Here is an 18,133-nt window from a genome sequence, read left to right as displayed (position 1 = left end):
ACATTTTGAAAATTTGGGATTTTCTGATGATTATTCTCACCATAGTAAATGTATCTCTTCTCCAACCTGATACTATAACCTCTGTTCTTTGTGTATTAATGTATTTACATAAAAGTCACATGTGCCACTATATATGAGGAAAAACATTTATATTCAGATGAACAAATATTAGGCCATTAACTTAAATTGGCAATTATTTGCAATGTGTCCCAATTTTTCAACTAGTTCTGAATCTGAAATGTTTGAAAAGCAAATGTTTTGAAAGTATGAAAAATGGTATTTAAAACAACCTTCTGGATTTTTTAGACAATCTTGTTGAAAAAAATGATGGTTGCCTCAGTGACCCAAGTGTACACTGACAAATTAAAGGCCTACTGAAATGAATTTTTTTTATTTAAACGGGGATAGCAGATCTATTCTATGTGTCATACTTGATCATTTCGCGATATTGCCATATTTTTGCTGAAAGGATTTAGTATAGAACAACGACGATAAAGATCGCAACTTTTGGTATCTGATAAAAAAAGGCTTGCCCCTACCGGAAGTAGCGTGACGTAGTCAATTGAACATATACGCAAAGTTCCCTATTGTTTACAATGATGGCCGCATGAAGTGAGAGAGATTCGGACCGAGAAAGCGACGATTTCCCCATTAATTTGAGCGAGGATGAAATATTTTTAAATGAGGAAAGTGCAAGTGAAGGACTAGTGGGGAGTGGAAGATGCTGTGAGAGCCGGGGGTGACCTGATATTCAGCTGGAAATGACTACAACAGTAAATAAACACAAGACATATATATACTCTATTAGCCACAACACAACCAGGCTTATATTTAATATGCCACAAATTAATCTCGCATAAAAACACCTAGGTGTTTGTTATGCTAGCTTCTAGCTACTAGCTCGAGCTAGTTATAGCTCGAGCGGGTAATATGGACGGGATCCTGTATATATAACCCGCCAATACAATTCAAACACCTGCACAACACACACACTCACTCAGCCCAAACAATCGTTCACCTAACCCAAGGTTCATAAAGCTTATATATTTAATCAAAGTTACGTACATGACACGCACGTACTGGCAAGCAATCAAATGTTTGGAAGCGCGCGGGTGGGACCTGATATTCAGCTGGGAATGACTACAACAGTAAATAAACACAAGACATATATATACTCTATTAGCCACAACACAACCAGGCTTATATTTAATATGCCACAAATTAATCCTAATGCTAGCTTCTAGCTCGAGCTAGTTATAGCAAGCGATCAAATGTTTGGAAGCGCAGCTGTGTACTCACGTTATCGCAACTGTGTATCCAAATCAAAGTCCTCCTTGTAAGAGTCTCTGTTGTCCGAGTTCTTCCATCTTGACTGCATCTTTTGGGAATGTAAACAAAGAAGCGCCGGCTGTGTACGTGTTGTTGCTGACTTCCCTCGCAAAATAGACACTTCGCACCGACAACTTTCTTCTTTGCTTGCTCAGCTTCTTTCTCCATAATGCAATGAACAAATTGCAACAAATTCACCAACACAGATGTCCAGAATACTTTGGAATAATGAGATGAAAACAGAGCTATTTCGTATTGACTTCAATGGTGTCCGAATACTTCCGTTTCAATGATTGACGTCACACGCATACGTCAACCCTCAGAGGCGGTTCGAACCGGAAGTTTAGCGGGAAATTTAAAATTGCACTTTATAAGTTAACCCGGCCGTATTGGCATGTGTTGCAATGTTAAGATTTCATCATTGATATATAAACTATCAGACTGTTGTTTTTAGGACCCCACTTTTCTCCTTGGTAAAGAGATTCTTCAGGAATTTAAAAGGATCTTTGTAGAACCGTGTAAAGAAGAATGGGTGAAAATGCCCCAAAATCGGTGTGCCAAGCTTGTGGCCTCATATTCAACTTAAAGGCCTACTGAAATGAGATTTTCTTATTTAAACGGGGATAGCAGATCCATTCTATGTGTCACACTTGATCATTTCGCGATATTGCCATATTTTTACTGAAAGGATTTAGTAGAGAACATCGACGATAAAGTTCGCAACTTTTGGTCGCTGATAAAAAAGCCTTGCCTGTACCGGAATTAGCGTGACGTCACAGGTTGTGGAGCTCCTCAGATCTGCACATTGTTTACAATCATGGCCACAAGCAGCAAGAGCGATTCGGACCGAGAAAGCGACGATTTCCCCATTAATTTCAGCAAGGATGAAAGATTTGTGGATGAGGAAAGTGAAAGTGAAGGACTAGAGGGCAGTGGAAGCGATTCAGATAGGGAAGATGCTGTGAGAGGCGGGCGGGACCTGATATTCAGCTGGGAATGACTAAAACAGTAAATAAACACAAGACATATATATACTCTATTAGCCACAACACAACCAGGCTTATATTTAATATGCCACAAATTAATCCTGCATAACAAACACCTCCCCCCTCCCGTCCATATAACCTGCCAATACAAATCAAACACCCGCACAACACACTCAATCCCACAGCCCAAAGTACCGTTCACCTCCGCAAAGTTCATACAGCACATATATTTCCCCAAAGTTACGTACGTGACATGCACATAGCGGCACGCACGTACGGGCAAACGATCAAATGTTTGGAAGCTGCCGCTGCTTACTCACGGTAGCGCGTATCCAACTCAAAGTCCTCCTGGTAAGAGTCTCTGTTGTCCCATCTCCACAAGCATGCGTATCCAACTCAAAGTCCTCCTGGTAAGAGTCTCTGTTGTCCCAGACCAATGGTAAAGCTTGTCCCAGGCCAATGGTAAAGCTTGACTGTCATCGTTCGGGAATGTAAACAATGAAACACTGGCTACGTGTTTGTGTTGCTGCAGCCGGCCGCTAATACACCGCTTCCCACCTACAGCTTTCTTCTTTGCTATCTCCATTGTTCATTAAACAAATTGCAAAAGATTCACCAAAACAGATGTCAAGAATACTGTGGAATTTTGCGATGAAAACAGACAACTTAATAGCTGGCCACAATGGTGTCCCAAAATGTCCGCTACAATCCTTGACGTCACGCGCAAACGTCATCATACCGAGACGTTTTCAGCAGGATATTTCGCGGGAAATTTAAAATTGCACTTTACTAATCTAACCCGGCCGTATTGGCATGTGTTGCAATGTTAAGATTTCATCATTGATGTATAAACTATCAGACTGCGTGGTCGGTAGTAGTGGGTTTCAGTAGGCCTTTAAGGTAATTACTGCTAAATGTGCATTAACAAAGCATAGAGCAAAGATTTCTTAGTTTTTTAAAAGTTTTATTACATTTGCAAAAAAATCTAAAAAAAATTAAAATTCACATTATCATTATGGGGTATTGTCTGTTGAGTTTTGACAATGAAAATTAATTTATTCCATTTTTGGAACAAGACTGCAACATAACAAAATGTGGAAAAAGTAAAGCGCTGTGAATACTTTCCAAATGCACTGTCGGAGCAGCATGATCCACAGAGGGATGTCAATAGCCTGTCATTAAGTGCTAGGAATTGACTAAAAAATAAAAAAAATAAACAAAAAAAACAACTAAAGAATATTAAAATAACAAATAAAGGCTTTGTGTATCTTACTTTCGATAAGTTTATTTAACATATTAGTTTCACACTTAAAGTTGAATTGCTGACATGAATTAACTGTTTTACACGATATTCTAATTTTATGAGTTTCACCTGTCGAAATGACTGAGTGAAAATGTGGTTGCGGGAAAACATGCAACTTTTCTCTAAATACAATTGAACATTCACCTTCTGAAAATAACGAGCACTGTGGCAAATGGGTTCAAGCTTTTGACCACAAACGTATTCACTGCTTGGTGACATTTGTCTGTCATGGCCTGAGTCATGGCACTCTTCCTTGCTGCAGTGAAAAGGGGAAGCTTGCGCCAGTTGGCAGACGTGAACTGGAGCTAGTACTTACTGCCCATAATCTGTCCCTCGTTTTGCTCATCTAATTGAGAGAGCATTCAATTTCAATTTAACAAATAGAAGCGCTAACATTATAGGCATTGAGTTAGTACTTGTTGTATTTACGGCAGATGACGTGGTCACTGCTGCTGGTAAGAGATTGGCGTGTTTCAAAAAGATGACTTTTATTTACCTGTGATGAGGTGGCGACTTGTCCAGGGTGTACCCCGCCTTCCGCCCGATTGTAGCTGAGATAGGCTCCAGCGGCCCCCGCGACCCCGAAGGGAATAAGCGGTAGAAAATGGATGGATGGATGGACTTTCATGTACAGTTATTGCACGCTGTATGTTCAAATGTTTCAGCATATTGCTCGTATGTCCTCCGCTTGATCAAATAGCAACCTTGCAATTATTGCAAGTAGCGCAGTTGTAATCTTTTTTTGTAAAATGTAGCCAAACTTTGGAGTGTTTACGCGGCATGGGCGCATTGTTGCTGTCTGACGTCATTACGCAACGTCATTCCCATCCACTGGCATCGTTAAAGTACTTGTTTAAAAGGTTGTTAAACGATTCCAAGGAATTGATACACTGGGAACTGGTCCTGAACAAGAACCGGTTTTTGATTCCCATCCCCAGATGTAAAGGTAAATGGGTTATACTTGTACAGCACTTTTCTACCTTTTTAAGGAACTCAAAGCGCTTTGACACTATTTCCACATTCACCCATTCACACACTGATGGCGGGAGCTGCCATGCAAGGCGCTAACCAGGACCCATCAGGAGCAAGGGTGAAGTGTCTTGCTCAAGGACACAACGGACTTGACTAGGATGGTAAGAGGTGGGGATTGAACCAGGAATCCTCAGGTTGCTGGCACAGCCACTCTCCCAAACACACCACGCTGTCCCCCTCGGTCCCTCGCACATCACTGCTCTGCACTTTGATATCGTGCTGGTAAAACCCCACTGAGTACAGCTCAGGGGACATATGGGCCTTGTTTGAGAAGTGTCCTCAAATCACTGTTACAGGAACTTTATGAATAATACTTGAATTTGAGTCATTTGTTGTCCAAAAGCCATCAATATGGGAAGACTTGAGCCAACACGCAGACCAAGGACTGCGCATGCTCACCTATGACCCAACACTGTCCACAATGAGGTTACTGTGAGAGCCAACCCACTAAAAGATACTTCAAGATATATTGAAGGGACATAACACAAGTATTAATAAAATCATGCAAACGTTGGTATCGAGTTGGGTGACCTTCCATCAAAGCCAGAAGATCAGTTGAAGTCAAGTCATATTTCAGACAAGGGGGATCAGTGCAAGGACAAAGTCCCACCATAAAGGGAATTAGCGTGGCATGTTCTACTGATGGCTATATTTAGGGGGCTGCCAGTCATTCTGCACTGCGTGGCAGACCAGGTTTGCCCAGCTCAGGCTTGGTGTCACTGCAGGGATCAGTGGTGAGAGAATCCAGTGAGGTTTCATAACAAAGTGCCAACAGCCAATCAAAGCTGCTGTCACACAGAGCTGCAGTGACCGTGTTAATGCCCTTAGCAGCCTGATCCATAGATGTGCAGCGAAACTGATAGGGAAAATATTCATAGCATCTAAAGTAAATGATGAAAAAAATAAATACAGTTGACACTATAGGGTTTTTTAGTGTGTCGCACAGTGAACTTTGCCTTTGAACATTTTTATGTTTTTATTTAGCCTATGGCTCTTTTTTTTAAATGGATATTCCTTATTATAGTTCTACTGCTTAATTTTTTTTTTTTTTTTTTACAGGTTTATTGTTTGGTTTGTTCGTAATATTTATTCTATCTTTTTACCTTTCTGTTTTAAATTTGCAAAGCACTTTGGGGCATTAATGGCTTTATCTTTTAGTTGGGCTGTATAAATAATCAAACCTTGTCTTTGAACCTTACAGTATAATTTACGGTAACACTTTAGTATGGGGAACATATTCACCATTAATTAGTTGCTTATTAAGTAACAAAGACGTAATTTAGAGTTATTTGAACACTATGGGAACATATAAGTGTTAGGTTTAGGGTTACTAATAAGCAATAACTCTCAGGGTTATTGAGGGAAGACTCTTAGTTAATGGCTTACTGGTTGTAAAATAAGGCCATGCAGAATAAGGCATTAATAAGTACTTAATAATGAGTAATTAAGAGCCAATATGTTACTAATTTGCATGTTAATAAGCAACTAATTAATGGTGAATATGTGTTCCCCATACTAAAGTGTTACCTAATTTACATTTGATGAGGGCTTGTATGATTGCAACATTTCTTATATTGCTATTCATTTTAAGATGTTGCATCTTTTAAGAAAAAGCAAACAAAAATGCATTATTATTATTATTATTATCATCATCCTCTATTTATTCATTTCATTAAGTGCATTATATTTTTGAAATGTTGGTGTAAAAGATGATCGATATTTACAATTTAAATTCCTTTGGTTTGCATTTTTCCCAAATATCTCAACAACTTCATAAATAGTCAGGTAAACTTTTAAGAAATAGCCGTATTAAGTAAACTTCACTGTAGACTATTGTTAATCACTGAGGACATATACAGGACAGTCAAATGATGGCGTCATCCACTCCCGGAAGACCCATGAGCTCGACGTCATGACGTAGCCAGATTGAGCCAATGGGAGCGCAGGTGGGGTTAAAGCCGCCTCGCGCCGGGTAAAAAAAAGGATTTGACAGTTGCAAGTTGCGAGTGTTTGTGCTTCCCCGCTCGTCTTCCTCCGTGGGACACGCAGCATGGCGGCGGCTGCTGCTGGTACCAGCGGCCAGCACGTCACCGCAATTTCGGCCTCTAAAAAAACACAGACTCGGGAGCAAATCCGGAGGAACCGTGAGAATTCCAACCGCAGACAAGCTGCTCTTTTGTTCCTGAGTAACATCTCCTTGGACGGGCGGCCGGTTCAAATCAGCCCGGCTGAGAATGGAGGGAGTCTCCGGCACAATGAGAGCGACCAGGGAGGTGCCGGACTTGCTTCTACGGCGGCAGGACTTTATCCGGAGCCAAGTAACAAGAAGGATAGCTCCGGGACATCCGCGACTTTGTCAGCTTCTGTCAGCTGCGTGGAAGTGAAAACATCCACGACGCCGCGGGCAGGCGTGGGGTTCCTCACTGTGCCGCCTATCCTGGTCCTGCCCTCGGACACGGAGAGTGCGGATCTGATGCTCGACCATCCGAGAGACTGTGTCCTCCTGGCCGCCAACAGCAACCTGCTGTCGCCTTCAGCGTCCAACAGCAGCCTTCAGCCTTCGCCGGTGGGACCACGGAAGTCTTCCACGCTGTTGTCGGTACAGAGCTGTAACTCCGTGTCCTCCGAGCTGAGGCAAAGGTGAGTGGAAACATATTTTTGTTTTGCTTTGTTTTGGCGTACTGCTTGAATTGTATCTCCAAGTTTAATGAGTTTGCGGCATTCTTCTTAAAGTTAAAGTTAATGTACCACTGATAGTCAGACACACACTAGGTGTCGTGAAATGATCCTCTGCATTTGACCCATCCCTTTGTTCCACCCCCTGGGAGGTGAGGGGAGCAGTGAGCAGCAGCGGTGGCCGCGCTCGGGAATCATTTTGGGGATTTAACCCCCAATTCCAACCCTTGATGCTGAGTGGGAAGTAATGGGTCCCATTTTTATAGTCTTTGGTATGACTCGGCCAGGGTTTGAACTCACGATCTCAGGGCGGACACTCTAACCACGAAGCCACTGAGCGAATTCTTCATTTCACTGACAGAACACCCATCCATGATCCATCTGTTAAGAATGTGAACAACTCACAATTCAATTCCGATTCCTTCTTGGGCTGACAATTCGATTTGTAATCGATTCTCCATTCAAAACGATTCTCGCAATATATTATTTGGATTGGCAACACTAAATTAGAAGGCCAGTAACATGGTGGGAGTGGAGCTAGACTCTCTGGCGGTGGTGTCAGAGAGGAGAAGTCTAGCAAAACTCCTAGCCATTATGGACAACACCTCCCACCCACTACACTCAGACCTTTTGGAGAGAATGAGCACGTTCAGTGGAAGGCTCAGACTCCCAAAAACAACACGGAACGACACAGGAGGTACTTCATACCGACAGCCATCAGACTGTATAATGCACATGTTCCTTGACTGCACTTAAACTTAGAGTATATGTAGTATATGTAGAATATATTTATATTATTTATATATTATATATATAATATATTATATATATTATATTATTTATTATTATTCTTGTCTATTGTGAGCGAACTGTGGTGCTGAATTTCCCCCAGGGATCATTAAAGTACTTTCTATTCTATTCTATTTCTAAATTCGCCCTAGTGTGTGAATGTGAGTGTGAATGTTGTCTGTCTATCTGTGTTGGCCCTGTGATGATCCAGCACCCCCAGCGACCTCGAAAGGGACAAGCGGTAGAAAATAGATGGATGGAGGGGTTTCTAAATATAATAAAACATTGTCAAAACAGGTTAAAAAAAATCTCCGCTTGGTTGTTTACGTATGACATACACTATATTGCCAAAAGTATTCGGCCACCTGCCTTGACTCACATATGAACTCACTGGAACTGAGGGGCCAAGCCCAACTCCTGAAAAACAACCCCACACCATAATTCCTCCTCCACCAAATTTCACACTCGGCACAATGCAGTCCGAAATGTACCGTTCTCCTGGCAACCTCCAAACCCAGACTGGTCCATCAGATTGCCAGATGGAAAAGCGTGATCCATCACTCCAGAGAAGGCGTCTCCACTGCTCTAGAGTGCAGTGACGACGTGCTTTACACCACTTCATCCGACGCTTTGGTGATGCATGGCTTAGACACAGTTGCTCGGCCATGGAAACCCATTCCATGAAGCTCTCTGCGTGCTGTACGGGCTAATTGGAAGGTCACACGAAGTTTGGAGCTCGGTAGCAACTGACTGAAAGTCAGCATCAGCTGACCCTTGATTATTTGGATGGGTGGCCAAATACTTTTGGCAATATAGTGTATGTACGCAGTGACTAAGCGTGAAGATGGTCTATAAAACTTATTTATAAAAATTGATTCTTAGAAAAAATTTTTTTTTAATGTGATGTAATTATATGGAACTTTCATGTCACAGTTATCGTGACCAAAATGATCAGTTATCATTATTATTGCAGTATTGTGTAATGCCCTCAAAAATTACTTATACACACTGACCACCTTATTTTTAATAACTAAAGTAAGTAGACACACTGTTTTAGAACCCACTATTTTGCATGTTTTGTGTTTGTTATGTTTCACTGATAGCGTTTTAGTCCTAGTATTTTATCTGGCTATGCTTTTGTTGTGTTAAATATAGTTTTGTTGTGTAGCACTTCAAGATTAATTAAAATGGATAGTGCGTAACAAATACAGTCTATTATTATTTATTATTTAGGGCAGGCATTTTGGCATCCGACTCTGTTCAGCGGTCTGTGAACGCACCATAAAACCCTTCGAATTCACATATCAATCAAACTTTTATTGCAGACTCCAACGTCCAAGTAGACATACAATCACATACAATACATAAAACAAAGAAAATACAGTATAAAAGGCATTATCACATAATATTAAAAATAGTGCTTGTGCATATTCAGTAAAAGACATCTAATAAATAAATACAAGCAGCAATAAAAAATATATATACAAACCCCGTTTCCATATGAGTTGGGAAATTGTGTTAGATGTAAATATAAACGGAATACAATGATTTGTAAATCATTTTCAACCCATATTCAATTGAATGCACTACAAAGCCAAGATATTTGATGTTCAAAATCATAAACTTTATTTTTTTTTGCAAATAATAATTAACTTAGAATTTCATGGCTGCAACACGTGCCAAAGTAGTTGGGAAAGGGCATGTTCACTACTGTGTTACATGGCCTTTCCTTTTAACAACACTCAGTAAACGTTTGGGAACTGAGGAGACACATTTAAGCTTCTCAGGTGGAATTCTTTCCCATTCTTGCTTGATGTACAGCTTAAGTTGTTCAACAGTCCGGGGGTCTCCGTTGTGGTATTTTAGGCTTCATAATGCGCCACACATTTTCAATGGGAGACAGGTCTGGACTACAGGCAGGCCAGTCTAGTACCCGCACTCTTTTACTATGAAGCCACGTTGAGGTAATACGTGGCTTGGCATTGTCTTGCTGAAATAAGCAGGGGCGTCCATGGTAACGTTGCTTGGATGGCAACATATGTTGCTCCAAAAGCTGTATGTACCTTTCAGCATTAATGGCACCTTCACAGATGTGTAAGTTACCCATGTCTTGGGCACTAATACACCCCCATACCATCACACATGCTGGCTTTTACACTTTGCGCCTATAACAATCCGGATGGTTCTTTTCCTCTTTGGCCCTGAGGACACGACGTCCACAGTTTCCAAAAACAATTTGAAATGTGGACTCGTCAGACCACAGAACACTTTTCCACTTTGTATCAGTCCATCTTAGATGAGCTCAGGCCCAGCGAAGCCGACGGCGTTTCTGGGTGTTGTTGATAAACGGTTTTTGCCTTGCATAGGAGAGTTTTAAATTGCACTTACAGATGTAGCGACCAACTGTAGTTACTGACAGTGGGTTTCTGAAGTGTTCCTGAGCCCATGTGGTGATATCCTTTACACACTGATGTGAAGTGAAGTGAAGTGAATTACATTTTATATAGCGCTTTTTTCTCAAGTGACTCAAAGCGCTTTACATAGTGAAACCCAATATCTAAGTTACATTCAAACCAGTGTGGGTGGCACTGGGAGCAGGTGGGTAAAGTGTCTTGCCCAAGGACACAACGGCAGTGACTAGGATGGCGGAAGCGGGGATCGAACCTGCAACCCTCAAGTTGCTGGCACGGCCGCTCTACCAACCGAGCTATACCGCCCATGTCGCTTGTTGATGCAGTACAGCCTGAGGGATCGAAGGTCACGGGCTTAGCTGCTTACGTGCAGCAATTTCTCCAGATTCTCTGAACTCTTTGATGATATTACGGACCGCAGATGGTGAAATCCCTAAATTCCTTGCAATAGCTGGTTGAGAAAGGTTTTCCTTAAACTGTTCAACAATTTGCTCACGCATTTGTTGACAAAGTGGTGACCCTCGCCCCATCCTTGTTTGTGAATGACTGAGCATTTCATGGAATCTACTTTTATACCCAATCATGGCACTCACCTGTTCCCAATTTGCCTGTTCACCTGTGAGATGTTCCAAATAAGTGTTTGATGAGCATTCCTCAACTTTATCAGTATTTATTGCCACCTTTCCCAACTTCTTTGTCACGTGTTGCTGGCATCAAATTCTAAAGTTAATGATTATTTGCAAAAAAAAAAAAGTTTATCAGTTTGAACATCAAATATGTTGTCTTTGTAGCATATTCAACTGAATATGGGTTGAAAATTATTTGCAAATCATTGTATTCCGTTTATATTTACATCTAACACAATTTCCTCATATGGAAACGGGGTTTGTATATATATACTATAAAAATGCGTCTACACATTCTATAAAAGGCACAGATACCAGTGTTTCCATATATACCTATATATATGATGGTCTTCATCCTAACAGGCGTGGTGAATTCCCCACCATTATTGTGAAACAATTTTTATACTTCAGTGAGTGGTACCTCTACTTAAGAGTGTTTTGAGATAAGCTAGCATTAGCTTATAGCTAGAGATTGACATAACTTTGTTTTTCCAAGCATAGGAAGGAAGTGAGCGAGTGTGAAGGACAGTGCTTGTGACGATCTGTCACTTCATTTCTGTTTGTTTTCCTCGTTTTTGTATTTACTTCCTATCAGTGCTCTTATTTTGGTTGCCACTTCCTGCTTGTTCCGCTGAGCACTGTTTATTCACACACCTGCTGTTGATTGGCAGCTGGTCCACACCTGCGGCCAATCAACATGTATGCTATTTATGCCTTGTCTCGAGCACTCCTCAGTGCTCGATGATAACACTTTATGTTTGGAACTTTTGTATGCTAGACTGCTTCATTTTCTGTTTGTATGAGAATAAAACTCATCATACCCGCTCTCCGCTCTCCTGGTTCTTGCATCTTGGGGTCACAAAACGGCAGCCATGCGAGTTCCCCACAGTGCTGAGAAGGAAGGGGATGAAAAAAAAATTAAATAAATAGATAAATCATCAAAAACTTGATAGGGTGTGGCTAACCTGGGGAAGCAGTTGGAGCGTAGTACTGGTAGTATGCATCATACTGAAACAGGTTGGCTGTGTGTCAATTCATCGGCTGCATCCTTCCAAGGACCCAGCCCAAGTGGTCAAGGAAGAGTGGGTCCTCGAGAGAATCTTCCAGCCCCGGCTGCAGCGATGTGAATTGGGACGGATTAACCTTTGCAACACTTCATGGTTGTGTCATGCGTTCACAACTCTTGGTTTACGATATTGTGGTCAGGTCGTGGAGAAAAAGAGAGAAAGGATTAACCTAACAAAATATTAATTGAATGTTTTTTACGTTTGCTTGTTACTTGAAATACTGTTTATTCACTTTGAAATTACCTCTTGGTACTCCAAGAGGTATTTATTACTATAGTATTTATTTTTAGTATTTTTTATATTATTTTTAGTATCTATTACCATATGGTAAATGGTAAATGGGTCGTACTTGTATAGCGCTTTTGTACCTTTTTTAAGGAACTCAAAGCGCTTTGACACTATTTTCCACATTCACACACACACATTCACACATTCACACACTGATGGCGGGAGCTGCCATGCACGGCGCTAACCAGTCCCATCAGGAGCAAGGCTGAAGTGTCTTGCTCAAGGACACAACGGACGTGACTAGGGTGGTAGAAGGTGGGGATTGAACCAGTAACCCTCAGATTGCTGGCACGGCCACTCTCCCAACTTCACCTTGCCGTCCCCCACAGTAATAAATAGGATTACAACATTTGAGCATGAGGTGTGTGTTTATTTGCATTAAGTGTAACATAAGTAGCACTTAATTTTCCACACCAAAGCATTTTTTCCCAAGTCATCGTTTTTTTTTTATACACATTACTGCAATAATATCGTACTGTGACCTTAAAGGGCAACTGCACTTGTTTGGGGGAATTTTGCCTATCATTCACAATCATTATGAGAGACATGACGATGGATGTTTTATTTTTTAAAGCATTATAAATATTAAATAAATGCGATCAAAAGTCTGCTTGTTGTGAAGCCTCAATTCTGCCTATAAAGCCCTAAAAAAACATCCAAACACCTCCATTGGGGTTTTATATACATTATTTAAGTGTGTATATATATATATATATATATATATATATATATATATATATATATATATATATATATATATATATATATATATATATATATATATATATATATATATATATATATATACACATGGTCAAAAGTTTACATACACTTGTAAAGAACATAATGTCATGGCTGTCTTGAGTTACCAATAATTTCTACAACCCTTTTTTTTATGTGATAGTGTGATTGGAGCACATACTTGTTGGTCACAAAAACATTCATGAAGTTTGGTTCTTTTATGAATTTATTATAGGTCTACTGAAAATGTGACCAAATCTGGTGGGCCAAAAGTATACATACAGCAATGTTAATATTTGGTTACATGTCCCTTGGCAAGTTTCAGTGCAATAAGGCACAAGCTTCTGGCAAGCTTCTGGTGGAATTTTTGACCACTCCTCTTGACAAAATTGGTGCAGTTCAGCTAAATTTGTTGGTTTTCTGACATGGACTTGTTTCTTCAGCATTGTCCACATGTTCTCAATGGGGTTTAAGTCAAGACTTTGGTAAGGCCATTCTAAAACCTTAATTCTAGCCTGATTTAGCTATTCCTTTACCACTTTTGACGTGTGTTTGGGGTTATTGTCCTGTTGGAACACCCAACTGCGCCCAAGACCCAACCTCCGAGCTGATGATATTAGGTTGTCCTGAAGAATTTGGAGGTAATCCTCCTTTTTCATTGTTCCATTTACTCTCTGTAAAGCACCAGTTCCATTGGTAGCAAAACAGGCCCAGAGCATAATACTACCACCACCATGCTTGATGGTAGGTATGGTGGGCCCGGGATTAAAAGCCTCCCATTTTCTCCTCTAAACATAAGGGGGAACCGCCCTAACAAGCAAACTACACAGATATGTTGTAACAGCAAGAAGAGCAGAATCTCGAGCTGCAACGATTAATTATTTAAATTGGTTTATTTGATCAGAAAAAAGCTTAAATGTATACTCTGTTTCTTCGAGTAGGGTTGGATAAATCCGGTTTCGATTCCGGTTTCCAATGATTCCGGTTCCCAATGATTCTCGGTTCCGCTTCTTTTAAAGGGGTCATTATTATAATTTTTATTTTATGTTTAAAACATTTCCTTGTGGTCTAATCTACATAACATGTAATGGTGGTTCTTTGCACAAAATGTTGCAGAGATTATGTTTTACAGACCTTCCTCAAACCGCTTTTTGACTGTCTCTTTAGGATAAGTTAGAAATATACATTACTTTGTATTAGAAAGGGCATTAGCGGAGGATGCATGCGCTTGTGTTAGCCAGTCTGCCCCACAACAAGAGGAAAGAGGAAAAATAAGGTACTTATTGATTACATTGTCGGATTAATGTGGCTGACTCCCGCAAAGCTCTTCAGCTTTTATATGGAGATATCCGCTAATGTCATCAAAGGGAAAAACGTCACAAACAGGGCAAATTTCAAACGGCTCATTTGGAGGAAGTATAAATATCTTCGCAATGCCTTAATGGTTTGATTTAAACTTTTTGGGACTAATGCAGATGCACAAAAACAGGTACCAATAGGTAAAAAAAAGTTGGTTTTGCATAATAGGTGTCCTTTCGGGGGCAGGGTAAAACATTTACTAGGATTTTCTTAAAGGGCTATTTTCAACCATTATATAAATGTAAATCCTACAAACTCGAATAAAAATGTTATGACTATTCATTCCACAAGACTACACATTCACAAAAGTTAGACTTTTTAAAACATTTTATTTCATTAAAAAATATTTTGTTGCCATTAGGGTTTTATGGTGCCGATTCTGATCATCTATGAGTGAAATCATCTGATACTGATCACACCCATTAACTGTAATTTTCAGTGGCGTGCAGTCACTAGAGGCAGGGGAGGCACGGCCTCACCTGCCATCATGGAAAGAAAAAAAAAAGTAAAAAGAAAAAAAAAAAAAAAAATTAAATTGTTATATGTATCCAGTGATTATACTAAAGTTATTTTCCATTTAACTTCACCAGTTTTAGATTATTTTTTATTTTTATTTTCACATTTGCTGTTCAAATACTGAGAAAAGACGGTGCGGTGATCAGCAGCCAGTTGAGGCACGTCACTGCGTTGTGCCTCAACATGGATTGTGCGCAATGACTCGGCTAACTGCTGGCCTGCTGTGCAGTGAGACCGTATTGCTATATGAATTATATTATACATTTCCATAGTTTAGTTAGCTGAGGTATATAATGTCCAGTGTATTTTGTCAACAACTGTATGTGTGTAACGTATTTCTTGTGCTGAGCGATCATACATCTGCTGCGAAGACACACTGTGTGAGGCTCGTCTCATAACCCCGCCTCCTGGTGCCAAGCATCTCCGGCGCAGAATGCACCGCTCGACGGGAGCACCGCGGCCACACCAACCAAAGCCCACACCCAAACCCTCCACGTGCAAGACCGAATCCACCCAAAAAAAGTCACTTAACAAGAAGCCAAAAAGTGCAAAAACAACAATGCTCGCGGTGGAGGAGCCGCGAACGACCGCAGGGACACAACATTAGGTACACCTGCAGACTGCAGCACGGATGTCATATTTCATTCATTCACAACTTTTCCAACACGAACACCACTGTTCCCGCACTTATAAGTAAAGGTAAGACCATAATAACGTTTTTTTTTAGCAAATGTGCTTTTTTGTGTGCTACAGTTTGTAAGTGTAATGTTAAAGTTAAGTTAAAGTACCAATGATTGTCACACACACACTAGGTGTGGTGAAATTTGTCCTCTACATTTGACCCATCCCCTTGTTCACCCCCTGGGAGGTGAGAGGAGCAGTGGGCAGCAGCGGCGCCGCGCCCGGGAATAATTTTTGGTGATTTAACCCCCAATTCCAACCCTTGATGCTGAGTGCCAAGCAGGGAAGAATGCTGGTATGAGCTTTTAAACATAACCCGTTAACTGCTGCCAATCACATGGTGAATAAGACATTATTTAGGGTTCATATGTTTGTAAATCTGACTGTGATGATGCAGTGCCTCACCAGACATTAACCTCACCGCACGCCACTGGTAATTTTAAAAAAGTTTTTATGGTGAGTGTTATTGACACTGTAACAATATCAACACAATGTTTAAACAAGTTCCTCATTTCATTTTATTACATGCAATTATTTGAGCAAAACAAAGTCAATAGCACACAATAACTAAACAAAAAATCTGTTACTCTGCTCAGTTGAATATTGGTGATGTTAAAAATACTTATCTCTTATACAAATTAGCCATGCAAAAAAAAATATAAAAATTAAAAAAAATTAGCCATGTACAGTACAGGCTGTTCAGTACAATATGGCTTACTTAACAATTCCCTCCAAAATTTAGCTTTTTTTGTTTGATTGTAACTTCTAAAATGCCTGAATTTGCATCAGCTTTTTCAAAAAGTTGCTGAAGTGTAGCAATGTTTTGAGTCTTATTTTTTGTTCAATAACATTTAATTAAATTGTGCTCTTATGGATTTGTTATTAGTTTGTTAAGTGTTATTTGTAACCTTATGCTCAAAAAGCACAATATTAAAAAAAAAAGAGAGGGGAAAAAAAAGACTATTAAATACTAATTATACACACACAAAAAAGTAGACGCCAAATGACAGTAAAAGCACATAATCAGACCGTATTTTCAAATTACTGTTCTGTTTTAATTATTATAACAAATAATACTAATAATTAATCATAATTATTGAATGAAACAGCACCAAAGAGCTCTGTTGTACCCAATTTGTTGTTGACATTTTCCATGCTTATTTCAAGCTTAAAAAATGTGTTTTTCATCTTAAACCTTAATTTATGTTCCAATACAGTTACCAATGCACATTAAGAGCATCTGTGAACTGTTGAGAGCGATCTATAGTGCACATTTTTGTTGTTAAATGAGAGACGATGAGATTATCATTACACTTCAAAAACTCTGTCATGTAAATGCTGCCTCTTTGCAAATAAGAATATATTCTTAATTGCCTTACCCTGCATACATAAAGCTTAAATATAAAATCATATACTTTATATACTGTAACTAGGAAGTCAGGACGCTGGTGTGTTGCTAAATGCTTATGTACTACATTACCCAATAGGCTTAGACCCGTAGACAGGAGCAGGAAGTAGTTCTAAGCTACACCGTTTACATTTAGGCAGTAAAGAGTTGATAAATTGTTAGACGTTGCTGTTGCTGATTCGTCTACACAAGAAAAGATAAGTAATAATACATTTTGATTAGACAGTGGACGTGCGGGTTTAAGTGCCGCTCAAAGACAAATTCAGTTGGCAATAAATTAAGCTGAATGGCCAAAATGTATGGGGAAGTTGCGTATATTAGACTAAGTTGCGAGGTGTGATTCTTGGGGATTGGTACAAGTAGTGTGAATTGGCGTGATTACAACATTGCAAAATCCTGGATAAATTTCTTAATATAAATTTATAATAACAATAAAGGAAGGTGATGAAATGTACACATGGCTTGTTCAAGTTTAGAAAGGTGGGCAAACACTCCACACTAGAAATTTGTTATCATTTATTTGTTTTATTTTTTTCTGCTGCCAGTCACATTGTTAACTGCGACTGCAGACGTTATTTTGTTTCTCAATTAGATTTTCTTCATGCACATTATTTCACCTAATATGTCTCTAACAAGTATTTATTGCTTTGTTGTTTAAATACATCCAACAACATGTATGGTGTCCTGTAATTTCTAAGAATTTAGAAACCTCTGCCAACTCAAATCCTGTTGATGTTTTGTTGACAGGCTGTCAACGAACCACAATTGAACCACAAATGATGGGTCTGTAGAGGGGAAGTGAACCTAGGGGCGGGTAAAAACCACACAGACAGCAGGGAGACAAACAATGTTTTGTGGCCCACGAGTGCAAAATATTTGCATTTTCTTAGCTGACTCAAATAGCGCAAATGCAAACACACA

At 39.8% G+C, this 18,133-nt stretch overlaps 1 protein-coding gene across 1 annotated transcript in view; it reads left to right on the top strand.

Annotated features, from left to right (window-relative positions):
• The first annotated feature begins 6,602 nt into the window (after window positions 1-6,602).
• The window catches only part of cables2b (Cdk5 and Abl enzyme substrate 2b), a 68,289-nt gene continuing 56,758 nt past the window's right edge, over window positions 6,603-18,133 (top strand). The window contains exon 1 of the mRNA XM_062053550.1: window positions 6,603-7,290. Coding sequence (XP_061909534.1) covers window positions 6,701-7,290 — 590 coding nt within the window. The 5' untranslated portion in view covers window positions 6,603-6,700. The remainder of the gene's footprint in view (window positions 7,291-18,133) is intronic.

This window comes from Entelurus aequoreus, linkage group LG07 (genome assembly GCF_033978785.1).
Source record: "Entelurus aequoreus isolate RoL-2023_Sb linkage group LG07, RoL_Eaeq_v1.1, whole genome shotgun sequence".
Taxonomy (NCBI): domain Eukaryota; kingdom Metazoa; phylum Chordata; class Actinopteri; order Syngnathiformes; family Syngnathidae; genus Entelurus; species Entelurus aequoreus.
Note: the sequence above shows the minus strand (reverse complement) of the source record. Positions and strands in the feature narration are given on the sequence as shown.